At 37.5% G+C, this 13037-nt stretch overlaps 1 protein-coding gene across 4 annotated transcripts in view; it reads right to left on the reverse strand.

Moving 5' to 3' along the window:
• The window catches only part of PPARGC1A (PPARG coactivator 1 alpha), a 659635-nt gene that overhangs the window by 30235 nt on the left and 616363 nt on the right, over positions 1-13037 (reverse strand). For all 4 annotated transcript variants that reach the window (XM_040966434.1, XM_040966433.1, XM_040966436.1 and 1 more), the window contains 5 exons: positions 10219-10413; positions 8010-8132; positions 6993-7191; positions 3056-3101; positions 2873-2946 (listed from right to left, as the gene is read on the reverse strand). In XM_040966434.1, the coding sequence (XP_040822368.1) occupies positions 2873-2946; positions 3056-3101; positions 6993-7191; positions 8010-8132; positions 10219-10413 (637 nt within the window). The remainder of the gene's footprint in view (positions 1-2872; positions 2947-3055; positions 3102-6992; positions 7192-8009; positions 8133-10218; positions 10414-13037) is intronic.

A 13037-nucleotide genomic window follows, 5' to 3' on the forward strand; every position in this document is an offset into this window, starting at 1 on the left:
ACGATACACTGAACGCTTGCTAACAGATTGTTTAAGATAATGCAAAACTTTCTTATTGAGGTTAATTACAAAATTATGATGAAAATGAATACACTAGAATGAGTACACACACACAAGAATAATCATTAATATGTCCAAACAAATAAGTATTACAGATAACTATACATTTTAGATTATAGTATTTTTCTGCTATATAACATTTCTGACATTTAAAATTTATTTATTATGACAGAATTTTAAATGACCTTTAATGGAGAGCTTGGTTTTAGAATATGTAATGGAAGCTCTCTCAGCCCTCTCTAAAACAGAAACTGACTAATGCCCACAGCATTTTGAATACAACTAATTAACAGATTCCTTTCAACTGAATTGTTACCAAGAGTCACAGTAGTATGCTTTTTCATACCAATGCCAAACTGGTGTTTGAAATTACTTAAGATGGTAAAATATTATATACATGAATAGAGTATGAGTATAAAAAAGTCATTTCTAAAAAAAGATGCAATGAAAGATTTTTCACAAAAAGAAGTCCTACAAAATTCGTTTTGGAAAAATGGTAGAAGAAATCATAAAATTTCAGAAATATTTTGCCTTTGGTCTACCACAAAGTTATATTTCTTCATTTCTTTCCTTCAAAGAGCAAGAAAGAAAACATAGAAACGATCCAAGATGCATCATTGGTGTGATAGTGTAAGAAAGATGATTGGGTCCCATCTACCACAATTAGTCTCAAAGTAATGTGCTCTGTCTTCTTCCAAAACCATGATGCTTGACCACATATTTATGTGGAGAAAGGTTCAAAAAATCCATGGAAGAGTCTGGTGCTGGGCCTTAGCTGGTTACGCCTTCAATGCTGTGTTTCCAATGGGCATTGCCTCCTGTCTTGGTTATTCCTTTCCCAATCCTCCTCTCTGCTAATGAATCTCTAAAAACAGTGGAAGATGTCTCAAGAGCTCGGGCCCCTGACCCCATGTCAGAGACCTGAGTGAAACTCCTGCTTTGGCCTGGCCCATTCCCAGCCATTTTGGTCATTTAGAGAATGAACCAATGAAAGAAGATCTCGCTCAGGCTCTCCCTCTCACTCTGTCTTTAAAATCAAAATAAATAAAAATCTTTAAACTATTCAAGAAAAAATGGGCTTTAAATTAAAATGTATATTGTCCAGGAACTTTTTGAAAAGCCCTTGAGTATTTCAAGCAAAAAGTAAAATGACAAAATTGTGCGTGATGCAATCAGCTTTCTAACTAAAACCACTGATTACTGATTATCTATGGACAGACACAAAATCTCCTGAATATTATATTTTACACACATATTTGCACATGATATATAAACAAAGATGTTACCTTTAATTATATATGTAAGTTATGAGGTATTCAAGAAATGATGCTATGACTGTATATGCTAAAATGTTGTACAAGCTTTGATACAACAAATACTTTGATATGTTCATTCTGTACGTGAGGGTAAGTATGTGACAGATAACAATAAACAGACACAGCTGTATGCTGACATTTATATGTGATGGCCTGTATATACACGTGTTATTTATACATCATGAAATTAACTGCTCTTCTATTTCACCAAATTATGTAATCATGTAACAGACATTTCATAAAGAAATAACACAGCAAACTCAAAAGTATGAAACTAAACTTTATAGAGTTGAAAGCTTCTTGTTTAACCTGCTGCTCCTTTACTGTTATCAGAAATGGCCAAGTGCCAAGGAATTCATTGTTCAGACATCCAAAAACACAGTTTGTGTTGGGCCTAAGTAAATCATTTCAGTGCAGAAGCACCATTACAACCACCCGCAACGTGAGTTCTGAAGCTCCTTTCTCTCCAGTATGTGAAGTACAGACTGTTCAACTGCATTCAGATGGCCAAAATGACTTTGGATATGAATCTTGCTGAAAAAATTATTATGGACACCTTGTTTTGAAAAGTTTACATGTATTTATTGTTTCCTTTTGCAGGAAAAATACAAAACCAGTAGCCTTGAGAAGGTAATGTTAGACTCTGAGTTATAACAGCGAATCAAGAAAAGATTCCAACAGAAACTATGAGAATCAGTGAGCCTGAATTCAATCTTATGGCCTTTCTTTCCCAACTCCACCATTTTGGAAAAGTTAATTAATATCTCTGAATCTTCAAACTGAAAAAATAGTGCCTAGAGTGGTAGCCTACTAGCTAGTTCCTTGCCTTGCAACCACTGGAATTTCATATGTGTACCAGTTGGTGTCCTGGCTGCTGCGCTTCCTATCCAGCTTCCTGCTTGTCGCCTGGGAAAGCAGTGGAAGATGGCTCAAAGACTTGGGGCCCTGCATCCATGTGGGAGACCTGAAAAAAGCTCCTGTTTCCTGGCTTTGGATGGACTCAGATTTGACCATTGTGGCCACTAGGGAAGGGAGCTAGCAGAGAGAAGATTTTTCTGTCTCTCCTATCTGCAAATCTGTCTTTCAAATAGAAAATAAATTTTTAAGGAGAGAGAGAATAACCATCATCTTCATGAGCTTGTTGTGAAATTGACCAAAATGACGTATATGGCTGGCAACTTATTGACCAAGAGATCAATAAATGTCTATTTCTCCTCCTACTCAAGTTTCACTGCTTTAATCTGAAATAAGGTTATTTGGGGTCACAAAACAACCACGTACATCAGGACATCTGGCTAGGATGTGACACATAACGAATGTCTTCTCTTTAAAAAGCAAACATGTTTAACCAATTTTCAAAAGAACGTTGAAATAACTCCAAATATTTGCAGGCAGATTTTATCCAATTTCATTTTTTTCCAGACGCATACAGAACCTACTTCACTGTTTAACATGTACTTCCAACACACATGCAGAAGTCTGAAGTGAAGTCTTACCTGCGGTTCCAGAGAGTTCCACACTTAAGGTTCGTTCAATAGTCTTGTTCTCAAATGGGGAACCCTTTGGGTCACTGGAAGATATGGCACATTTATAAAAACAAACTGAAATGGAGTTGCTGTAGCCAAATGTAGTAGATCCCCCTTCCCTTCCTGAAAATGATTCCATTTCTTAATACTTACTTTGGTGACTCTGGCGTCAGAGGAAGAGATAAAGTTGTTGGTTTGGCTACAAGGGGAAAAGAAGAAACTAATTATGAAATATAGTGTAGTATTAAGATTTATTTCCCTTCTACTTCAGTGACACGCGGAACACGAGGAGGAGACTGGAAGACTAACCTAAGGAAATCCCCGAATATTGGATCAAAGTCAGACAGCAGTCCATTATGCTAAAACAAATTCCAGACAACATTTGCATCAGTAAACTGTCATTTGAAAACACATACAGAAACAGAATTTTCCCCAAAGTGTGCCATCATTGTTAAAGATACAAAATTTGCATCATATCATCAGAGAGAAATAATGCTTTCTGTTTTAATTTAGAATACAGCATATAGTTTGTTTAGATGAGACGCGGCAGAGCGACTACAATGTGACAGAACGCTATGAATATTCAGTTGATTTTCCTCCTGAAATGTAGAATTTTATATGTAGCCCTGAGAATAGGTTATTTCCAAGAGGCCAAAGCTCAAGCAATAACCATTCCATTCACTGAACGCTAACTGAGAGATTATAAAAAATTGTAGGCATTGATCCAGATGGTTTCAATAGAGTTCAGATTCCCACTCTGACAACAAAAATCAGATATTCTATTTATCAGTTGAGAGATCTAGAGACTTAGAGAGCTCACTGCTTGCTTTGTGCTTTCCTGGTCTTACCTCCCACGGGAGGCATTTCCCATTACTGAACGTAGGAGTAAGAATCTTCTCACTCCAAAATTTCAATTGCTTCTTCATAGCAATCTTGTATTTGAACAGAAGGAGGGGAAAATATGATAAGAACATATTTGGTATATATAGCCATGTATCTTGTGTGTGTATATATCTGTATCTATATCTATCCCTAACCCTAATACATATATACACACACAACATACACACACACATATATATACATATATGCTTATCAATGACATATATTTTTATTCCTAGAGGCTTATGTCAATTTTTTTCTCAAACATATTTTCAAAAGGTAGCCATTCATTTAATGCAAATCGTAGAATTAAACAAAAAGATCTTCAAAATAAACTCTCATTTTTGTGGATGAAGAAGATGAGATCCAAAGATGCTAAATTATATTTCCAGGATCATAAAATTGGTTACCGGCAACACTGGATGAGATTCTGTTTCCCGCTTATTACTATCAAAATGAATAACTTTCAATAAACTTTAAAGCAAATTCATCAATCCCAGTAATTAAGGTCCTTGGAAATGTGAAAATATTATTTATGTCCAAATTAGCCTGGAATTAGGTACTCTGATGGGATAAATAGTATTTTTACATTTAATTTGTAGATTTGAATTTGGTTTTTAAGCAGCTGAGTGGCAGATCATCTATCCAATGTGCAAGCAAAAATACAAAGCTCATGCTGTCAACTACAAATGAGGTACACTGATTGATTGGCTTTTTCATATATACAGATAAATGAGCTTATTTTCCATCAATTTCTTTAGCATGGATAATTTAATAAAGCTTTTAAAAAGAACCCATTTATGAAAGAACTTATCCACATTTATGATGTTTGAATAATAATTAGGATAATTCATATATGTTCCGTAGAAACCATAAGCAGCTGTGAACCATGTCACGTTAAACCTACATCCAAAATCAGAATGTGCACTTCTAGTTGTTAATATGGTAGCGCAGTTTGTCTGAAAGGCCCAGAGGAAGAACCTTATGGTTTTGGTAGTTGGCTTGCAGAAAGATCCAGGGTGATGGGAAGGGGTGCGGGTAGCAGCAATCTTTAGTGAGTGCAAAGGCAGGAAGCCAACGAGAACTATCAGAGGAGTGCAGTCCCCAAATCATAAGGAAATCTAACTCCTGAAGAAGCCCAGGATCACCAACGCTACCAACACAGGAGTATTGATTTGGCTTCTGGGAGAATTCAAATATCCTGTTCCAGTGACTGATTGACCAGCAACCAGAAGGATCCCTGGGGACAAGAATCCATGTTGTTCACACAGGTCATGTTAGTTTTGGATGAATGTACATGTGAAGAATGAATAAATGAAGAAACGTGATCCAACACATGGCAAAGGCTGGATACTTCGAAGAAACCACAAACAGCCTAGTGAGACAGTGTGACAGAGAACACACGAGAAGTTCAATGAGAAAAATTTCAATATGGATAAGAAGCCTCAGCAGATATTCAGCCATTCTCTCTACTCATTCATATAGTTCCTGCTTTTTGCTTTTAATTATAACTTGGTTTCCAAAGCTGGGTGGCTATTGGATATTGATGGCCAGGCATGTTTCATTACTATTGAAAACTATATGCTTTGTTCTAATCAAAAAACTGGGATAAACTGGCCATGTCTTGCCACAGATAAATACCTTAAAGAGTCTGGATAAAGCATGTCTCATCTAAAGAATACATCTTCAAGAGGACTATTTAAGCCTTCATCACCATGATCGGTAAAAGTTTAGTAACCGTGGGTGATGCGTGAGTGTCGAAAGTGAAACAACAGAATCCAAAAGGGGCAACTGAAAGAGGAGGGGAAAGATGCCCTGTAATGTGTGCTCTCGCAGCTGGCTTCGCAGACGACAGAGATTCATTCAACTTGGGAGTTTAAAATCAGCTCCAGAAAGTGAACACACAGCAGGGCAAAAGAGAATGTTGCCCCAAGAATCCTGTAGTTCACCTGGTTGAAAGAGCCCAGCTGGCTCGTCTTCACCTGCGGCCTTCAACCCCAGTAGGTGCCCCCGCACTGTGGCTCTGCTCTGAGAACAGTCAGCCCCTCCTGGCTTGTGACAAGGAACCAATCAGGACAAAGAGAGCTGCAAGGGGATTTGGTCCATATTGCTAACTGTATTTCCCCAAAGTGGAGGGCTTTTTAAAATATGAAAGGAAAAGTCTCTTAGGAATGTTGGGCAAACGGTGAGATTGAAATTTGAGGAAGGGAAACTTACAAGCCTAGAAAGAAAATACTTATTAAAAATCAGGAGCAACAACAGCATACCTGTATGAAACAAGCATGGTTCAAAACAGGGGTCAGGGACTACCACTCTGCGGCTAGAAGGAGATGTTGGAGAAACAAAAGAAAAAAATCAAGAGAGGTGGATTTTTATCATCGCTCTTTTGGAATATGCTTACTTCCACGACAAGGCTAGCGATAGAGCTGTGGCGGTAGAGCCTGGCATAGTGTAAAACAACAGTTCCTTCGGTCAAATTCCGTAAAGCCCCCCGACACGACAGCATTGCAAGGACGAGGAGCCAGAAAGAAAAGTACATCTCTGCTAAAAAAGCTTAGCCCCAAATCACCCCAATCTTCCTTCGTCGCTCCAACCTTCCAGCAATGTGTGGGAATCGTAGAAACTAACCCAGATGTACAGTGCAGTCTAGGTCATATTCTTTTTATAGAAAGGAAGAAAAAAAAAACTTCAGGAATTTTTAAATCCTTAATTACAAAATAAGATCTTTGAGTATAGCATGTGATCTAAAATAAGAGAGAATGCACTTAAGTATCATTTAGTACTCACAAGGTAAATACAGTAAATCTACGACGCCTGAGTTTTCCCCTTACTGGAAGGGGAAAATATCAAAGCTCTTTAATGAATTGGCGAGCTCAGCCTTCACATAACTTCAATTATGTCAGCAACTCAGAGATCCCTCTAAGCCTCACGTGATGTTGCAATCCCTTCCCAGCCGGCCCATCTCTGCCCGGCTAGCATTTCATGTGTCTTCTGGTGATTGTGAATAGACTGCCTGTCAGCAAAATATGATACGCTCAATCTGTGTCCAACGAAGAATTTTTCTCCCTCTGCCATACAGTACCGGGTTCCCTCCCAATGGGGAGACACACATGGGATGCAAGTGCAATGTCTGTGAACTTGGACTTTGGACTTTGGTCCTCCGCCTTCTGCAACCCTCCCCAGCAGTTCCTTCGGGGTCCCAGCCCACCTTGCAAATGTTGCGACTGTGACTGGAACTTCTTTTTGGAGCTGCATTTGTCTCTGCTGCTGTTCCTGTTCTCTGTAGGTTTGGTGTGAGGAGGGTCATCATTTGTGGTCAGATACTTGAGAAGCTCCGAGCACGGACGTCTTTGTGGCTTTTGCTGTTGACAAATGCTCTTTGCTTTATTGCTCCACGAATTCTCAGTCTTAAAACAAGGCATAAAGAAAGCGAAAATTAGTGAACTGAACCTTATCAGAATGGATATAGGTTTTCTGAAGAGATGAGATTTTCAATGAAGTGTTCAGTCTAAGTGTACTCGATCTATGAGCTGTGAATAATTGTTTGCAGAACAAGGAAAGAAAATTACATTTAAAATTCCTAAATGACATTTATGCACGTTTTATTTCATTTCTCCTACATTTCAATGTTCCTACTCAGCAACATGTAACTAACAAGACCCTGCAGCACCTTTACTGTGAATAAAAAAAAATAATAAACTGGTTTAAACCTTAATTTGCTGCTGATTGCTGAAGCCCAGTATTCACAACTCTCTTAAGTACCCCTTAACGCTCCGTTTTCACTCACAGTGAAAGGCAACACAAACATTGTTTAATACAGCCCACTAACTGAATTATGTCATTGCCAGCATTGTTTCCAATTAATGACAGAGAGAGAGATCTTTTGCAGTGATTCCAAAGCAATCTTTCCCAAGTTAGACAGCTGGCACAGCATCCTGGCTGTATCTCCAAGCCACTGTTAAACAATGCCAGCCTAGCAGCAAATTTTTCTGTAGCCCACAGTGCTCCAGGTATTCATAAAGTGGACAAGGAGTTACTCAGGGTCCCACCCCACTTACAAGCAGCTAAAGTGTAGCTTTTGGAAACTCATTGCACAATCTAACCATTATCAAACAGCTACCGCATGTCTGCTGTATTCATCCATGTAAAGCTGCCCTTTGTTTTACAGCTACAAGCAGCAGCCCTTTGCTGCAGTCTCCCAGCATGGAGAAGCTTACGTTTGTACCTTAACAGCTGCGGGATTTGTTCTGATCCTGTGATTGTGGTTCGCATGGTTGTGGGTACTGACACCACTGCATTCATTATAACTTAACTGAGTGTTGGCCGGTGCTAGTAAGAGCTTCTTAAGCTAGAAACATAATCATGGAAGGAAAAAAAGGAAGAAGAAAGAAAAGTTAATGATCTCTTAAGCATCTGAATACACTGTATAAAATTTAAACAATAATTGTGATAAAAATATTTCTGCCATTCAATTATATCACAAAAAAGTGCTAAAGGAAACATTACTTGTTTTAAAAGTTAGAAAAAACTGAGTACCAACTAGAAAAGCATTTCCTTTTCCTACATTTTAATGTTTGGACTATCTATGTCAATGTTGTTTTAGGATAAATGAAAGCAAAAGCAACTTCCCCAAATGATTTCCAAATCACCACTAATGAGGTAAGAAGAGCTGCTCTGCTAATAAGGACTTAGGCGTGGAAAATTTAAGTTGCTGTTTTCCACCCCCTCAAATACCTAAACCAATCAAGTGGTAATAAATGAAAAGTTCTGTGATGCTTTGAACTCTGCTTGGCAATCCGATATGCAAACTTATTGATCCAAGGACTATTGTGGTTAAAAGAATGGATATCACTGGTTTACAGAAAGGTAGAGTCCTGGCCTGTAGGTTGGAAGCTACAATTCTGACACAGGCAGTTCCCTCCATGTCTCCTTGCCCAGTGTGTCCTTTGTATGGATGGAAATAGGTACCCCGGCACAGGCTGCGTCTTTGAATTTATGAGGTTTTCCAAAAGAGTAGGACGAGTAGATGAAGAACTCAGGACAGTTGACAGTAAAGCCAATAACACTGACAGAGAAGTTGGTGAATAAGGAAGGAATAATTGCAAGATTTACTTCTCAAGATTAAAAAAAACCTCAAAATGCAAAATAAGACAGTTGGCAACCCCCTATGTGCATGTGGTATTCTACCGACATTTTAAACTTGAAGATAATGGCAGAGAACAACCTCAACATGGCAGTGCCAAGGCACGTCAGTAGAGCTTGGAAGATGGCCATCTAGAACTTCAGCACCAAGCTCTTAGATTAGACTCAGGGCACGTGACAATGCTGACCACAGATGGAAAGGGAAACGACGACTGGGCACCCACGAAATTTTGGTCAAGCACAACTTAGCAAACAAAACGCAATCTTCATTGTCTACTATAAATACAAATAACTTGGTTTATAAATGTGCTAGTTTTACATTGTCAAAAGTAACATGAATTCAGTACCTTTAAATACTTGTGTTGCATATAGTTTGAGTTATCACTTCTAGTTGTAAAATTGTATAAGAAAAAGATTGAATTATTTAAATTATTGTGTGGTTTGTAAAAATTAAAAAGACGAAGAAACACTTAAGTTTCCAACCATCAGGGATTGCTTAATAAATCAGACTATGTATAAACAAAAAAAATACTCTGTGAAAATTAAAAAGTATTCATGTATTTAAAATTCCATCGGCATAGTCATCATAGGTCTTTGTCAAAAATTTTAAAGTTTGACAAAACATTACATTTTCAGGAAAACTGACACAAGCAACTTTTGCTTTTTATTTTTCTTTTTTGATTTTTTAAATTAGCACTTTGGTAAACTTTTAGATTTTTGTAAAATAATTATTGAGATGAGAAACTGTTACAGTCATAATGATCTGTGCTTATTTAAAAATGTACTATAAGGTTCTTTCCATCAGATTATCATTTATATTCCTTGCTTATAGTCTAGCTAAAATTTTTGCTTCTTATTGATTTTTTATTTAGTGGAACACTCAGTTTTGACTGTAATGTAAATTAAAAATATGTTATCTCAAAAAATCAAAAATGACATTTCAACCATTTTTATATTAGAGGTTACTTGAAATCATAGGTGAATTTTTAGTCTTTTCTTTTTAGTTGTCCAACTTTTCATCATTAACGTAATCGTAAGATATAAAAATATACACATGAACAGCCAAAGACAGTTTAAAAAAAAAACGTGGAAACGATAGCAGGACTCCATGATGTAGCCTCAGACTTTAAAAGAGAGAACTATGGATTTTTTGCAAATCTGAGCATATTAAAAGAATGTTTTGACATCAGTCTAAATTAAAATTCCCAACCTTATTTGTACTACATCATACCCATGCAGCAGATAGCCAGGGGCAACTCCAGTTGCTGTTAAACAGTAGGAAGGGTTCTTACTAGAGACGGCTCTTCTGCCTCCTGCGGCGGAGGGGTGCCGTCAGGCATGGAGGAAGGACTAGCCTCGTTGTCAGTGGTCACGTCTCCATCTGTCAGCGCATCAAATGAGGGCAATCCGTCTTCATCTACGGGAAGACTGTCCAGTGTCTCGGTGAGGACTGCTAGCAAGTTTGCCTCATTCTCTTCATCTATCTTCTGCAGAAACAGGAGGGGAAAAAAAAAAAAAAGAAACAGAAGACACCGTTGACATTGGGAGGTAAGTAACACTGTGGGTCAGCCTAGGCTGAACGTGTTCAACTGAATTAGTAGAACAAGGGTGAGGGTTCAAAATCCCTCACCAGGACACGGTGTCTTCGTCTCACTCCAGATTCCTCTTTGGTCAGAATCACACACCTCAAGAATACCTCAATGGCACCAATCTCTGAGCATTCGTCTGCCCAGTTTGGCGTGTTGTCAGTGCTAATTCCTGCTGTGTGTGAATGTGTCTCGTTCATACCTGCTTTCTGCAACCTCAAGTCCTCTACCTTTGAGAGAAGATGTAAATTCGCAGGTCGCGAGGGAATTTTTAACCTTCATCTATTTCATCGTCCAATACCGCACGTCACTTTCAAGGATGCCCTGAACACATACCAAGCTCTCCAAAATGTTTCAATAACCCTGTCTCTGAACACAACCAAAACTGAAATTCTACCAAGAGGAACTGTACACTTTAATGGTTTCAATTATAACCTCATCACTGAACACTCTACAATCATTTATTTCTCTCCCTGTCACCTCCACCAAAGTTAGCCATAAATCTCCAACTGTCTACTGAACATTTCTAACTTATAATAGTTCCCTCATCTCCAAAACCCAATCTTTGGACCTTGCAAAAATGAAACTGCTATTTCTCTTGACATCTTTCCTTTGGATAACAATTCTTCAGACTTCAATTTGGGAAGTGCCTTGATTTCTCTTTATCTGGTCAGTCATAGCCAAGTCTTGCTTTGCAGTATCTCTTAAATGCATTAATTTCCTGTGACCTCAGGCACTCTCCTACTTCAACCCGCCTTCTGAGGGCTACAGTAAATAATTCTATCTTGTTTTCCCATCTTCCAGATTCATTTTACCAAACACCCTTGCAAAGGTAATTTTCCATCTGTTGTTCCAGAAGTACTGTTGAGCACCTGTTCTATGTCAGTACCACATTGAGTGTTGGAGACACAAAGAGAAACGAGACAAAACTGACCCCCCCAAGAATCCTTTCCTTAGGAGGCATAATCTATAAACCACTTATTATAAAAGATGATGTTTATTTCCATATGTTGTATGAAAACATTCAAAGACTCTGAAACTAGAGCTTGTTAAAGATCCAGGTGATATTTTACTAATTCATCTAGACAACTGGTACCAGTGCTAAGCATACATTATAGATAATCAATGGTTATTTGCTGAGTAATTTTTTTGATCTGTTTATTGACAATAACACAGGCTGTGTGATGTCTTTTTCTCATTTTTTAAAAATTTTACAATGTTTGTCCAATTTGACCTGCTTCAAAAGTCCTTTCTTTTAAGTTCTGCATGTTATGACATTAACAATATGGGCTAAATTATCCCACACAGATTCTATTACCAAATGCACCTAAGCTGCTGACATCTAATGAAGCCAGCGCTATTCACACTCTCTAGCACTGAACTCCAGTTAATTGACCTGACAAAATTACAAGAATCACAGAATAAGACAGCTAATCAGAAAATCAAATTGTATTACTAGAGAAATTAGGCAGGCCTTTATCACGTATATATTCTACTTTCACACAGAAATTGTTTTCCTCCATTAATGATCAGTCTCCATCCAGATCAACTAGCGACTTCTTTTTCTTTCAGATGCAGCACAACAGGAAGAGTCATTTGTTCTCAGAGTAGACTCTAACTGGTATTATTGTTGTTATTATTATTATTACTTTTGCATATTGCTTCTGCCAAATGTCCCTGAATTAAGAATCTAAGTCAAGCAGTTTTGGCACAAAGTCATGTGACTACAGCAGGTGCAGGATTCCACAGCAAGAAGTATATCCTAATTAGAAGAGATAAACTATTAAGTTAAAAATAGCACCATTTTCTTCAATAAGCTAACTAAAATCCAACCTCAAGATTCAAGAACAAAACTAAAAGGACACAGCTCCAATTTTTCTGGACTTTGTTCACATAACCTGAAGAAAAATAATAACATCATTTTGTCTTATATTCTTCTCAAGATCATAATCTAATATCTAAGCATTGTAATAACTCCTTTTTTAGATTATACAACATGCCAGCAGCTAAATTCCAAATATAAAATTATTCTAAATGACATTAAAATGAAACCTATAGTAAGTTAAATCAACTTAGTATCATAAAAGTTGCGCTCCTACAAATGTGTTTTTTAATAAAATATATTTGAGATTGTGTTAAACACGCATGTCCACATATGCATAAACTTTGCCAACACTGAACACTTTCCCAGGCATTTCAGGCTTCAAAACTTACTTCATTGAAGTTCAAAAACAACTCCAGAAAAATAGCTAAGAATGTTTACCAATAAATGAGTAGTTTTGTTTACTCTGATTTAAATTTTGTGTTTGCCTTTCCAGCAATATGACAAACCGCTATTTGCTTTCAATCATATAATACAATAGCGCCTTAGCTGGATCCCTAGTGTCAACAGACGACAATAATTCCAATCAAGTCAAAATGACAAAGAAAACATAAATGAACCAGTTTTTTCCAAGTTCTTTAAATAGGTCTGGTTGAATGGGTACCAAAACGCTGAAACATCTGAGCTTGATAATGCCATAATT

This window comes from Ochotona curzoniae, unplaced genomic scaffold (assembly GCF_017591425.1).
Source record: "Ochotona curzoniae isolate NIBS_2020 unplaced genomic scaffold, NIBS_Ocur_1.0 scaffold_4505, whole genome shotgun sequence".
In the NCBI taxonomy this organism is placed as follows: Eukaryota; Metazoa; Chordata; class Mammalia; order Lagomorpha; family Ochotonidae; genus Ochotona; species Ochotona curzoniae.